The sequence below is a fragment of the Nanorana parkeri genome, unplaced genomic scaffold (assembly GCF_000935625.1).
Source record: "Nanorana parkeri isolate BGI_ZX_2015 unplaced genomic scaffold, ASM93562v1 scaffold279, whole genome shotgun sequence".
NCBI lineage: Eukaryota > Metazoa > Chordata > Amphibia > Anura > Dicroglossidae > Nanorana > Nanorana parkeri.
In genome coordinates, this window is record NW_017306547.1 from 838,024 (window position 1) to 850,212 (window position 12,189).

Here is a 12,189-nt window from a genome sequence, read left to right on the forward strand (position 1 = left end):
CTCTCATTCAACTGTGGAATGTAAAGCTGGCCATACACTATGCAAACTTTGGCTGGGTCTTAAAGAACCGGACAAAATGTGCACAGTGGGTGCCGCTGCTGGCACCCTTTTGGCTGGCATTCCTCAAATCGCTGGCTGTAAAATCTTATACTGACAGCAGCATACAATAAAGACAGCGGGAGATTCCTTGAACAACCCCTGTAAGTGTTGGAGGAATCTGTTTTATTTTCTTCATTCAGCCCACAGGTTGAACAAAGAAAATATTACAGTGTATTGGCAACTTTGGAATTTCCATATGTAGTAGAACTGCTGACATTTGACAGCTGAATTACAGATGGTGTGGTATAGGATGGGAATTGGGTAGGGCCTAAACCAGGCCGAATATACAGCCTCACCTTAGGATCCGAGGGGCTTCTTGAGGACACAATGATCTCTTACAAGACTAACATAGGTAATTGAAGGAACCACAATGTACCTGCAATTCAAATAGGTTACTATCTTAAAAACATTTTGGTGCAGATCAGTTTCACTCTAAAGGGTCAGTCCACCCAACACTGATATTCCACATCATGGAGATGGCCAATGAAGTCTCAATATTTAAGGTAAACGTGTCACAAATGTGGGTAGTTGTGTCTGGATATATGATGACAATATGAAGAGGCAGCAGTTACATTTGGTGAAAAGCATAAATTAGTAGATGCAGTTAGATGAAATTATATGCAAATTCCAGGTTTTATGATACATTTCAAGCTTGTCCTCAATCCCTTTTACCGCTACTGACCCATATTATGGGTCACATCAAAGGGCTAAAAGATGAGCTCGGGAAATTGGAGAAGGTGGAGCAAGCTTCAACTCTAGGAAAAGTTGAGATTTGCATGCCTGTATGTCTGGAGATACTGATCATTTGTCATGTGAATACTGAAGTAATGTGTTTTTGTAGTTTTCATAAGATGTCTAATTTGAAATGCCCAGTTTTGTAACAGATTCAGTTTAATACACAGACAAAAAAAAATTACATTTGAGTTATAGCCGGACCATAGTTATTATATTGAGCATCTTTCCATGCATGCAATATATGCTTTATTAATAAAGGGCACTACAAGTGTACAACTTCTGAAAGGATAAACTTTTATTTTCTTGGATGACAGCTTAACTGGCAAAAAGAAAAGTGCAATTTTGCTTCCCGCATAAAGAAATGGACAGCCTTAAATTACAATACTGGTGTACTGTTTATGATTATCGCACTGGGTCAGTGTATGATATAAATTGCAGTGCACTTTTATGACCACAATGTTCAAGTTCTTCATGAATATAATAATTACATAAAGATTTAAAAAAAAATAAGCAAAATTAAGCTGCCTTTTTTATTCATTTACTTATCAAGATCATATAAATGCAAAAAGAATATATTTTACATAGCAACAGAGGAAAACATACATGCAATTGTCTTTTGCATTATGTAACCTTGAAAATGGCCATTAATGGCTTCACCCTTACAGCAGACCGTTGTAACATTCCATCTTCACTGGAGATTTCTGCTTCAAGGTGTTTCCTTTCCACGTGCGAAGCTACTGTATGTCCAGCATATATGAGGAAATGTATCTGTATGTAATAACTGCTCAGTAACATTGGTCCAGGGAGAACCAGAAACTGTCACTAGAGAACAAAATAATCATTTTCCAGTGTTAACATTAGCAGATCAAACATCCTTCCGCAAGTGGTCTCTTTCTCCTACATGGCAATCTGTTTCCACACTCAGTTTCCAGCATGTAACTCTAAGGAACTTCACCTTCTCAAATCTTAAATATTGTCCTCATCCAACATTTTGTTCACACCGTCACATAGTCTCTGAAGATGGGGTTTGTAAGGTCCAAATGGATTGTATAGAGCAGCTAAAAACTCACAATTTGAGAAGTGGTCAAACACATTATTAATACGTCCGTGGGACTTTGCTGTGAGATGACGTTGGATGACCTGATGAAGAAGGTCGCGACATTCATTCAATAATTTTGACAACACATTGCGGTCAAATGTATAATCAACTTGGTGAAAGCTGACCACAGTCATGGCCAACTGGTGGACCTTTCTCTTGAATTTCTCCATCAGTGCAATTTCATCTTGGTTAAACTGGCTATTTCTGTAAAGAACAGCCAGCTTTATTACGGTCTTGATGAGGTTCTTGATGATCTTCTCAGCATCTTTCTTGGTTTGCGTGAACTCTTTAGTGACTTGATAGAGCTCATCTAACACTTCCCCACTGGTGTCATCAATCAAAGATGTTGCTATGTATTTCGATGATGCCATCTTGCCAAGGATCTTCTTTTGGGCTTGGACAGCCAGATATTTGGAGCTGAAAACATCTGTCGCCACTGAAATGAAATGAAAAAAATATATATAATGAATACCAAGAAAAAGAAAACCAAAATGAATATTTTTTTTTACTGTCTTACTAAAGGCAAACACCCGTGCTACTGATTAATAATAAATCCAGCCAACAATATGTACAAAAGCTGTAATTGACTAAAAATAATATTAAGAACATCACTTACACAATGCTTGTTAACTTATAGAACTTGGCTGAAACCTTTTCCTTTAGACTAACCCGAGCCTAAAAACTGTGGATACCCTTGTGGCCACCACAACCAGATTCATTTGCTTTATTGTTTTGGCAAATACTAAATCCTGGGTTGTCTCCCTATGGCAGGGGTGCCCACAAGGTCGATCGCGATCTACCAGTCGATCGCGTAGCGATCACTGGTAGATCGCCATGTCCTCTCCTCCCTCCGCTTCTCTGGAGAGAACCTTTATTTTAACATATCTCTCTTGGACGGTCATTTACACCCCTCCAAAAACCCTTCCTTTTCCTCTATTTTTTGTATTTATTGTTTTGGCAACCTGCACTAAAAAAAAGAGAGAATATGATTGGTATTAAAGGAAAGGTTTCCTTTACAGAAAAGGGGCCATTGCGGACTTCTCATTCTGCAAATGCTAAGTGCCTGGTTGTCATGCTGACCCATTTGCTGTATTACCTTGAGTCACTAACCCAGAACAAGTATGCAGATAATGGACTGACTAACTTCATTTGCAGTTTGCTTGTTCCCGGGCAGTAGTTTGCAACACTTACATTTTAAAGATTCACAGATGCAAAGCGCTGTTTTGTAAATGTATTGTAGGTCAAAAATGAAATAATAATGATGGATAAGAAGAATCTGAGGAGGTGGATAAAATAATAAGTCCAAGCCCTGTTCACATATATGATAGAGCAAAAGTAAAAAGTACAAAGGAGTGTGCTGCAGGGCTAAAAACATTGTTTTACTCACGCATGTGTAGGCACCTGCACTGCAATAGGAAACATTATATCAGTGCTTATGATTCAAAAGGTTGATGTGTGTTTTTGTTTTTTTAAAAGATGCTTTTTATTGAGTTTTCCAAGTGTCAGAGACACAATAAAATAACAAACAACCTTCATACATACAGCAATCGGGTCAACATAACCCAGGCAATTATGCAATATCTCCATCCTCTTCACATATCAGAAAAGGTTCATGTGTTTTTATGTGCTTCTGTCACATGGTGGAAAGTTTTCTCCTTAGCAAAATGCCCCCAAATTGGAATATAAACCGTGCATTGATGCATGTCAGTGTTGGCTGTGGACACATCGCAACTTACAGAAAGAAATACACAAAAATGTGTGCGAAAATGTGCAAAATGCTTCTGTCGTGCGTTTTCCTGGCATTTCCATTGAAGTCTATGGGGGCAAAATGAGCTGCAACCTGCCAAAAGAAGCTTATGTACTTTTTTTTTTTATCAGTTTGGTGTTTTGCTGCCCAGGTATGAACAGGGGCCATTGCAGATCATGGGATTTCTTGTGTGGGGCATTTTGAAGCTTTTTTTTTTCTACTGCTCAAAAAACGCTGAGGTGTGAACAGGGCCTTTTGAGTGGATACTGATGGGTGGATGTTGATGGGTTAACTCACTTGGTTCCTTTTGTATCTCAGTAACTCCAGCATCAAGACATCCCATGTTTGCTTTCCCTTTCTTTGCTCAACCACTACAGAATCTCATTTCTTTGGATGCAGACTCATTGACAGAAAGCAAAATATTAAATTAAAATATTTATTTTACTAGTAAAATAAAATAAATTCGTAGGCACAAAATAAATGAAAGAAAACAAAAGAAAAAACAGTTGGCCATGTGAGACTCCTTCCTCTTAAAGGGCGCAGCGGGCGGGCGGGCAGCCTTGGGAATTCATATATGGCAGCCTCACTCAGGCTGAAGTTTTAAAGCGTTGGAAGGGGCCAGTAGATTTTTTGCGTAGCCGATACCCTTGGATACAAATCAAATGGTGATTTCAAGTATGTCTATATGGGTTTTATATCACAACAGCCTGCATGCATGCAGAGGAACTTCTGTGAGTAGGGTTTGTATTCAGTTATTTTGCCAAAGACTGTAAATGAGACCTAAGAGTGCACAGGAAGTACAATATACACTTACATAACATTTTCTCACTTCTGTTGTTTTTTTTTTGTTTGTTTAGGGCAAGTTTTGGTCTGTGCAAGTACTAGCTCATACATAATCTGAGGACACCGATTTTGCTCCACAGATTAACAATGTTACATTGCACATGTAGCACTGTTGCATGCAATATACATGTAATGAGGAGAAGGGGGGAATCCCTCCTGTACACAAAGAGAGGCACCAGCGGAGGCTGAGCAGGAAAATGGTGCAAGCGTTCTGTATCCTGCCATTCCCATTGAAGCTTTCTGTGTATACTGGGAATATGTGATCCTTGCTGCCTATATACATCTACATATACAGTTATTTTGCAACCAAAAAGTACAACATGAGTCCATTATTGACTCACACTGCCTCTCATATCTGCATGGAATTCCAAAATGGAAAGCAGACATACAGAAACTACATTAGGTATAAATTTCAGCAGACATACCCGGCAGGGAAACTATGCTAGGAGAAACTTTAGGCTCCATTCACAATGGGGCGGCTGTCCGCGTCTATTTGGCTGCACAAATATGCGCAGAGCCGCTCCATGCAGAAAACACAATGCACATCAAAGTGCACTGTTCAGACTATTGCGGAGACTGTGCGGTACCCAAAATAGTGCAAGCACAATAATCCGGCAGCTATATAATGGCCGCAAACGAGCAGAATCTGTGCAGTTGTTTGACATATAGCGTTTGCGTCCCATGCGGTCTTCCGCATGGAAAACCGCGCAGGAATGGCAAACGCTGTATGTGAATGGAGACTTAATGACTTTTTGTTTCTGCACCTTCAAAGTCACTGAGCAAGTAGCACAATCAGCAGGCCTGACATCACTCTGACATTATTTGTCAGAAACTACCAAAGCCAAACACAGCCAGGAGCCATTTTTCAGTAGGAGGCCAATACAGGTAAATAGTACTTGCTGCCGGACAAACTTCACTGTGCACTGATCACCACAATATACAGACTCCATTTTTTATTGTACTCAAAAACATACAAACATACTTTGGAAAAGCAAAGCCCAATTCTGGTCTTCGTGTTCTCTATCCTGACCTTTGTGTTATGTTGGCTACAACTTGTCCATTTTTTTACTGTTTCTCTTGATTAGTTGAAAGTTAATAAAATTCTTTGCAAATGAAAAAGCAAAGTCCTCTTATGTTAAAAAAAAGACATCGGTGAAACGAGTAGTAAATGCAATCTACAGTTTCACAAGTTCTCACCAACAAACTTCCCCTTATTTCCACTAGCATGATACTTACTTCCTGATAACTTCTCAGAAAAACACCATTACAAAACCTGCTAATGGTAAAATATGAGGGAAGGAGAGAACGAGAGAGAGAGCAGAGAGAGAGAGAGAGAGAGAGAGAGAGAGAGAGAGAGAGAGAGAGAGCCGAGAGAGAGCAGAGAGAGAACGAGAGAGAGAAGAGAGAGAAGAGAGAGAGAAGAGAGAGAGCCGAGAGAGAGCCGAGAGAGAGCAGAGAGAGCAGAGAGAGAACGAGAGAGAGAAGAGAGAGAGCAGAGGGCAGAGAGAGCAGAGAGAGAACGAGAGAGAGGAGAGAGAAGAGAGAAGAGAGAGAGCAGAGAGAAAGCCGAGAGAGAGCAGAGAGAGAACGAGAGAGAGAAGAGAGAGAGAAGAGCAGAGAGAAGGAGAGCATAGAGAGGGAGAAGAGAGAGAGGGAGAAGAGAGAGAGGGAAGAGATAAAGCAGATAGCAGAGAGAGAGAGAGAGAGCAGAGAGAGAGCAGAGAGAGAGCAGAGAGAGAGCAGAGAGAGAGCAGAGAGAGAGCAGAGAGAGAGCAGAGAGAGAGAGGGAAGAGAGAGAGGGAAGAGAGAGAGGGAAGAGAGAGAGGGAAGAGAGAGAGGGAAGAGAGAAAGGGAAGAGAGAAAGGGAAGAGAGAAAGGGAAGAGAGAAAGGGAAGAGAGAAAGCAGAGAGAGAGAGCGAACGAGAGAGGGATTGATTCAGGAAAAACCTAAATTGAAGAAAAAGTCTAATTACAATACAGGATACTGCAGTACCATTAATGACAGTATAGATTGTACATTTTTTTTTTTTTTTTTTTTTTTTACTAAAAAAAAAAGCAGATAAAGGTGAGAGTCTTAAACTGTTCAGTAGACGCAAATCACACAAATTACAGATTATGAATGAACAAAGCAAGCGCATAAGAATAGGTATTTTAATTTTAAAAAAGTGACGGTGAAGTCTTCTTAGAATGAGACACGTGTTCTATTCTGTTCTATCATATATCCAAAACAATAGTCAGATTAGATCTAATTTCAGGAAAGTGGGCGGAGCCATGCAAATCGTAGCTTTACAACCCAACGTTCAGATGCACAACTAGAAAACTACTGCTGTATAATGGAAATATAATCTGACTTGAGTCCCTGGAGAGAAGAAGGCAGAGAAAGAGGTGCTGCCAGGGTCCCCTTAGAGCAGCAAGCTTGCCGTGTCTGACCATACTCAATTCAGTCGTCATGTAAGGGTACACTAGTGCTGGTCTATCACTGTGTAACTGTAAAGAGGTGGACAGATGGATACAGTGTTCAGGAGCCTCCGGGATTATTTCGGAGCCAGCTTTATTGACAACAACTAGAGAAAACCTGAAAAGTTAGACAACAGCTGTAATATATAAGGAGCATTGACTACCTGGCTCCTGGGATTAGTCCAGACCTGCTATAAAGTATCTCTACAACTTGGTGACCCTTGGCAGTCACTCTCTGTAATTTTAGCCTGCTTCTTTCTGAAAACACTGGGTAGCCACATAAATTGGCAGACTTGTCTACTGTTCAACATCGCAGGTCTACTTTGCAACATGACACAGAAAAAGCAGGTTTTAGAGTGGCTAGCAGGTACATACACTGCAGGTCAGGTTGTGGCTACCAAAAGCTGAGGGTAGCAGGTCATAGAAGGGGGTCAGGAACATAGAAGGGGGAAAGAGACCCACTGTTCCCTACATGAGGTTTATGTCATGGGGCCATCACAGACACAAGCAGTCCTTAGTCAAATCATTTGTCTTCATGGACACTAAAGCGGTCAGTCATTCACCCTGCACATCTGATGATATCACTCTGGCTCTATTGTATCTACGCTGCGTGCAGAATACGGAATCAGAGCGCACTTGGACTCTTAGTGACTAATTTGAACAGTGACCCCCTCCCTCTGTGAATGTTTTTGTGCAAGCACAGCGGTAACAGAAAGGCCTGCTACGGTTTCACTTCTTCAGAACGGAGTTGCACAGGAAATTGCAGTGCTGAATAAGCTATATACCAGCTGCACCACAGCCATCCATCAGAAGCCTTTATATGTTGGAATAATGAGAGACTCCAGAGACAGAGCGGGAGGGCAGGTGCACCAAATGGTACCCTAGACACATAAATCTGACAGGTTCACACCGGCCTCCTGCACTTGTTTCATTCAGACACAGGAGAAATTGATCTGTGAAGTATAGTGCTTGTATTGGGGTAACATGCAAAGGTACACATGTTCCTCATGCGTTCAGACGTGTTCAGCGTATCCAATCTGCCCCTGGACACACAGATTTCTATTATTTCTGAACACACTTCAATGCACCTGAACGTCAACAAACACTCAGGAGGGAATTCATCAAAACTGGAGCAGACAATATTTGGAGCAACAGCGCATGGCAACCAATCAGCTTCGCTCTTATTTTCAAATCTTCACTGAGAAGCTGATTGGTTACTATGGCCAACTGCTCCAGATTTTAATACATTCCCTTCTCTGTGTGCATTATACCATTTAACATCATTATATGCATTGATGTGTTTATAAATGTCCTGTAAACGCACATAAATCCATATACCCGATTCCGTACATATGTCATTGCAGCCATGGCGTGTCCAATGCACAGGCTTTGTTTCCTTTATTTTCTCAGAGTAATCCTGCCAGTAACACACTTCCAGGTGTAGGATGACAACACTCACTGGGGGGAATTTATAAAAACTGGAGCAGACAAAACCTAGAGCATTTGCCCATGGCAACCAATCAGCTTCTCTCTTCAGTGTGCTCAGGTAAGATTAGAAAATGAGACAGAAGCTGATTGGTTGCAGTGCAAATCTGCTCCAGATTTTGATAAATTCCCACCCACTGTCTTTAATGCGTCTATGGAGAAGCAGTGTTATCACCCTAGGACAAGAAGTGTTAGGACTACAGAACACCCCCCCTGCCCTCAATAATATGGGGAGTGGAAGTTGTTCTGAGGTGAATTGGGCAAGACTGATAACACTGCTTGAGATAACATGGCAATGTTTAATAGAAGCAAATAAGAGAAGCTCATTGTTGGGGTTTACATATAATTCATAATACAACTGCACTTTTCTTACACTTTAAACAAGAACTCCGGCCAAAATGATTTATTAACCCTTTCAATGTTCTGATCTAAGGAGTAAAATAAAAGAGTTATACTCACCCAAACTCTGAGCAGGTCTGCTCTTAGACTGGTCTTTCGGGCCTCATTCCCCTCCGCTGCAGCAGTCTAAAGTCCCTCAGCCATCACTTGCTATACACTGTGAAGGGAATTTATCAAAACTGGAGCAGCTGTGCATGGCAACCAATCGGCGCCTCTCTCCGATTTTCAAATCTTAACTGAACAAACTGAAGTCAGAAGCTGATTGGTTGCAGTGCACAGCTGCTCCAGATTTTGTCTGCTCCAGTTTTGATAAATTCCCCCCTGTGTATAGTAAGAGGACGCCGAGGGACATACCAATCACTTCAGAAGAGGAAGAGACAGGCTGGTCGGAGTGCTGTCACAGCCGGCCAGCTTGGAGGATCGGGTGAATATAACTTTGTTCTTTTCTTACCCTAGACAAAAAACGAGCAGTTAACTTATGCAGTGCTGGGGTAGGCCCACTGAAAGGGTTCATACATTTTTAATAAAATGAAAAGCCTTACCCCCTTTATTACATACAAACTTGAATTGGTTTGCCAGTCTATTCCAATGACATAATAGTCAGAAAGTCACAATGCCGAAAGTGCCACAACATACATATACAACATCTACACCATGTACATATACAAGTACAGAGGTTATAATCTATACCGTGGGTCCTGATCACACCTAAATTACAAGACGATGAAGCAAAGTCCCAACCATATGCAACAAGACACATGCGAGGGCCATAGTTGTCTGCATTCAGGGTGTAGAAGAGAACACACTCCTGTTCTTGAATTTCCCAGGCTTTATAAACATGCGTGACAGTCAATGGCAATAAACATGGTGAATAAAGCATGAACCTTCCCCACACTACCATCAACGAACAATAAAACCGTTCAACCTGTTTACTCTCGGCCACAAGAATGCATTTTATTGAAAATTCCTGCAATTGTTTCATTTCTAGACAGCTTGAGGGTCACAGGGGTGGTGTATGCACAGAAACATTCCATCTTGGAGAAGACTGGCAGTCTCTCAGTTCACCATTTTAAATATTCTATTTCAAAGCCCAACTCCAGGCACAAGAAAAATAACTACTCTTGCAGTGTGTTTAAATGGGTTCTTGGGTTTAAATGGCTGCATGTCCTCATCTTTGTTGGTAAGATTTCCCCTGCCGGTCCCAACCATGGAGTGACAGTATGTGACATGCTGGAGTCACAGACAACAATACAGACCTGACTGAGGTCATAATCCTCCACCTAATCCAGACCAAGCCTAACCTGACTGGAGCTGGGCTTAAATGTCCAAGACTGAAGCAGAAACACAAAAGAAGCTCTGTGACTTTAAACCCCTTTTACATCATGCCACTAAAATATTTCCAGATACACTGCTGAGTAAAAATGATATTTCTGACAAAATAATCATGAGGTTAGATTGTTCTTGTATTCCAGCCAGAAAGGAGGAAATCAGCTAGGAAACATGAACATGTATTGTATCCAATGAGTTATGTCAGTGTGTGTAATGATCTGCCAAGTAATTGAACAACTGTCACATACAACCATCATCGGCCTGCATCCATGACAGAGAGCCCAATGTACCACTGTGTGCTAAGAATACAATTGCAGCTCAAAGGAAACTCACTTGTAACCACTTGCCATCAGCAGCTGTTCCCTGGCCGCTTCAACCTTCCATTTGTCCCAAAATACAAATCGTACAACACTTTTGCTAGTGGTCTCATGACCAGAATTTCAACAGCAAACAAAGGCTGCCTATTCTGTGCTTACACTGAAGCCTAGAAATAACTACATGTATGTGCACGCTCACATTGGTTGATGTAACCAGAGACTTCATGAAATGTTCATTGTTTGCATGCCAGCACTATTCATGACAAGAACAAGAGTATAAAGGATGCTATACATTCCTGCATCCTTGCCTATCCCTAAGTGGGATGCTGTATGATGCTTAGCTATAGGATTACTTTTTTAAAAAAAAGTTATTTATTTAAAAGACACGGAGATAGAATGTTAGAGTAAACCATGTTTCCTGTAAACTCAAGGTCTTCAGTGTAAAATAAGCAGCTTATTTCGGGCCTGTACACTTCCTGTGTTGAAACATGGTGGACTCCAGCATTGCAGTTTCCAAAAAGTACAGCTACAGTGTAATCAGAATCTTCCTCTGCAGGTCATGATTTTGAAGGAACCCCTATACTTATTTACCAGTATATCAATATTAGTGAATGAAGATTGGCCCTAAAAAGTTGAATGAACGGTCTTTTATGAGGCTGTGACTAATGATACGCAGGGGGCTTGCTGCAAACCCAGTTAACCGGTTAGCCCCCTTGTGACGTGTAGCTGCAGGGCGGAGAATGAACTTGCCACAAATGAATGGTGTCAGGATTGGCTGTGTCAGCCACAGTTTTGCACAGGCTTAGGCAAACCCAGTTTCCATATAGCCCCTTGCTCATCACTAGTGGTGACCTACCAAAGCATTTATCTGACTGTATATGTTTGTGAAGAAAATCAAAGCAAAAAAATGTTAAAAAAAACAATACACAGTCCCTGAAGCACACCTTGTACCATGTGCCTTCCTCCTCCTTGCTGAACCACTGATTAAAAGTGTAAAACAAACATCCGTAGGGGAGAAAATATTACATAATATGCTAAACTTGTCTGCAGCTTCCCTCTGTGGCAACTAGGCGAGGGTGACATCATTCTCCTTCCGGACAGATCTTGGGAATATAGAGTATGCTAAATCTAGCACTGTTCTTTAGAGTCTATTCACCATTCTCCAAGACATTGTCAGCAGGTTGGTGGCATCACCCCCTGCACCAGGGAAGCCTTGGAAAAGGGGATTATAATGCACGTTTCCTCCTACAGCATCTTTTATGACAGTTTAGTCAGAGTCTAAGCAGAAGGTAGGGGCACATTTTAAAGGCAAACTTAGTATGGAGTGCAAGGTCTGCTTCAAAGATACAAGTGCCCATTAAATGCCCATCCATTTTACAGTGCTAACCTATCATATAAAGCAATCTTTCATTTGTTTATCATGCTGAGAAGCAGGGTGTACTTGTATAGGGTAGCATTTCATTCTAAAGTGGGCCACACAAATATTTTACAGCCAAGTTCACCTTTTCAATAAGACACACTATGCAGTTAATGGGTCCCAGTGTGTTCACAAATACTGTGCAACTTTGACATATTTTGCTTGGTTTAAAAAAGGTATACCTGGCCATGAGCGGCACCCCCAAGGCCTACCTGAAACACTCCTATTGTAGGGATCAGGTGCCTCCTTGCTAAGATCTGAA

At 41.2% G+C, this 12,189-nt stretch overlaps 1 protein-coding gene across 1 annotated transcript in view; it reads right to left on the bottom strand.

The window, feature by feature from the left end:
• Positions 1 to 1,356: 1,356 nt before the first annotated feature.
• TNFAIP8 (TNF alpha induced protein 8) overlaps positions 1,357 to 12,189 on the bottom strand; it is a 29,123-nt gene continuing 18,290 nt past the window's right edge. Inside the window, exon 2 of the mRNA XM_018557307.1 lies at positions 1,357 to 2,369. Coding sequence (XP_018412809.1) covers positions 1,801 to 2,369 — 569 coding nt within the window. The 3' untranslated portion in view covers positions 1,357 to 1,800. The remainder of the gene's footprint in view (positions 2,370 to 12,189) is intronic.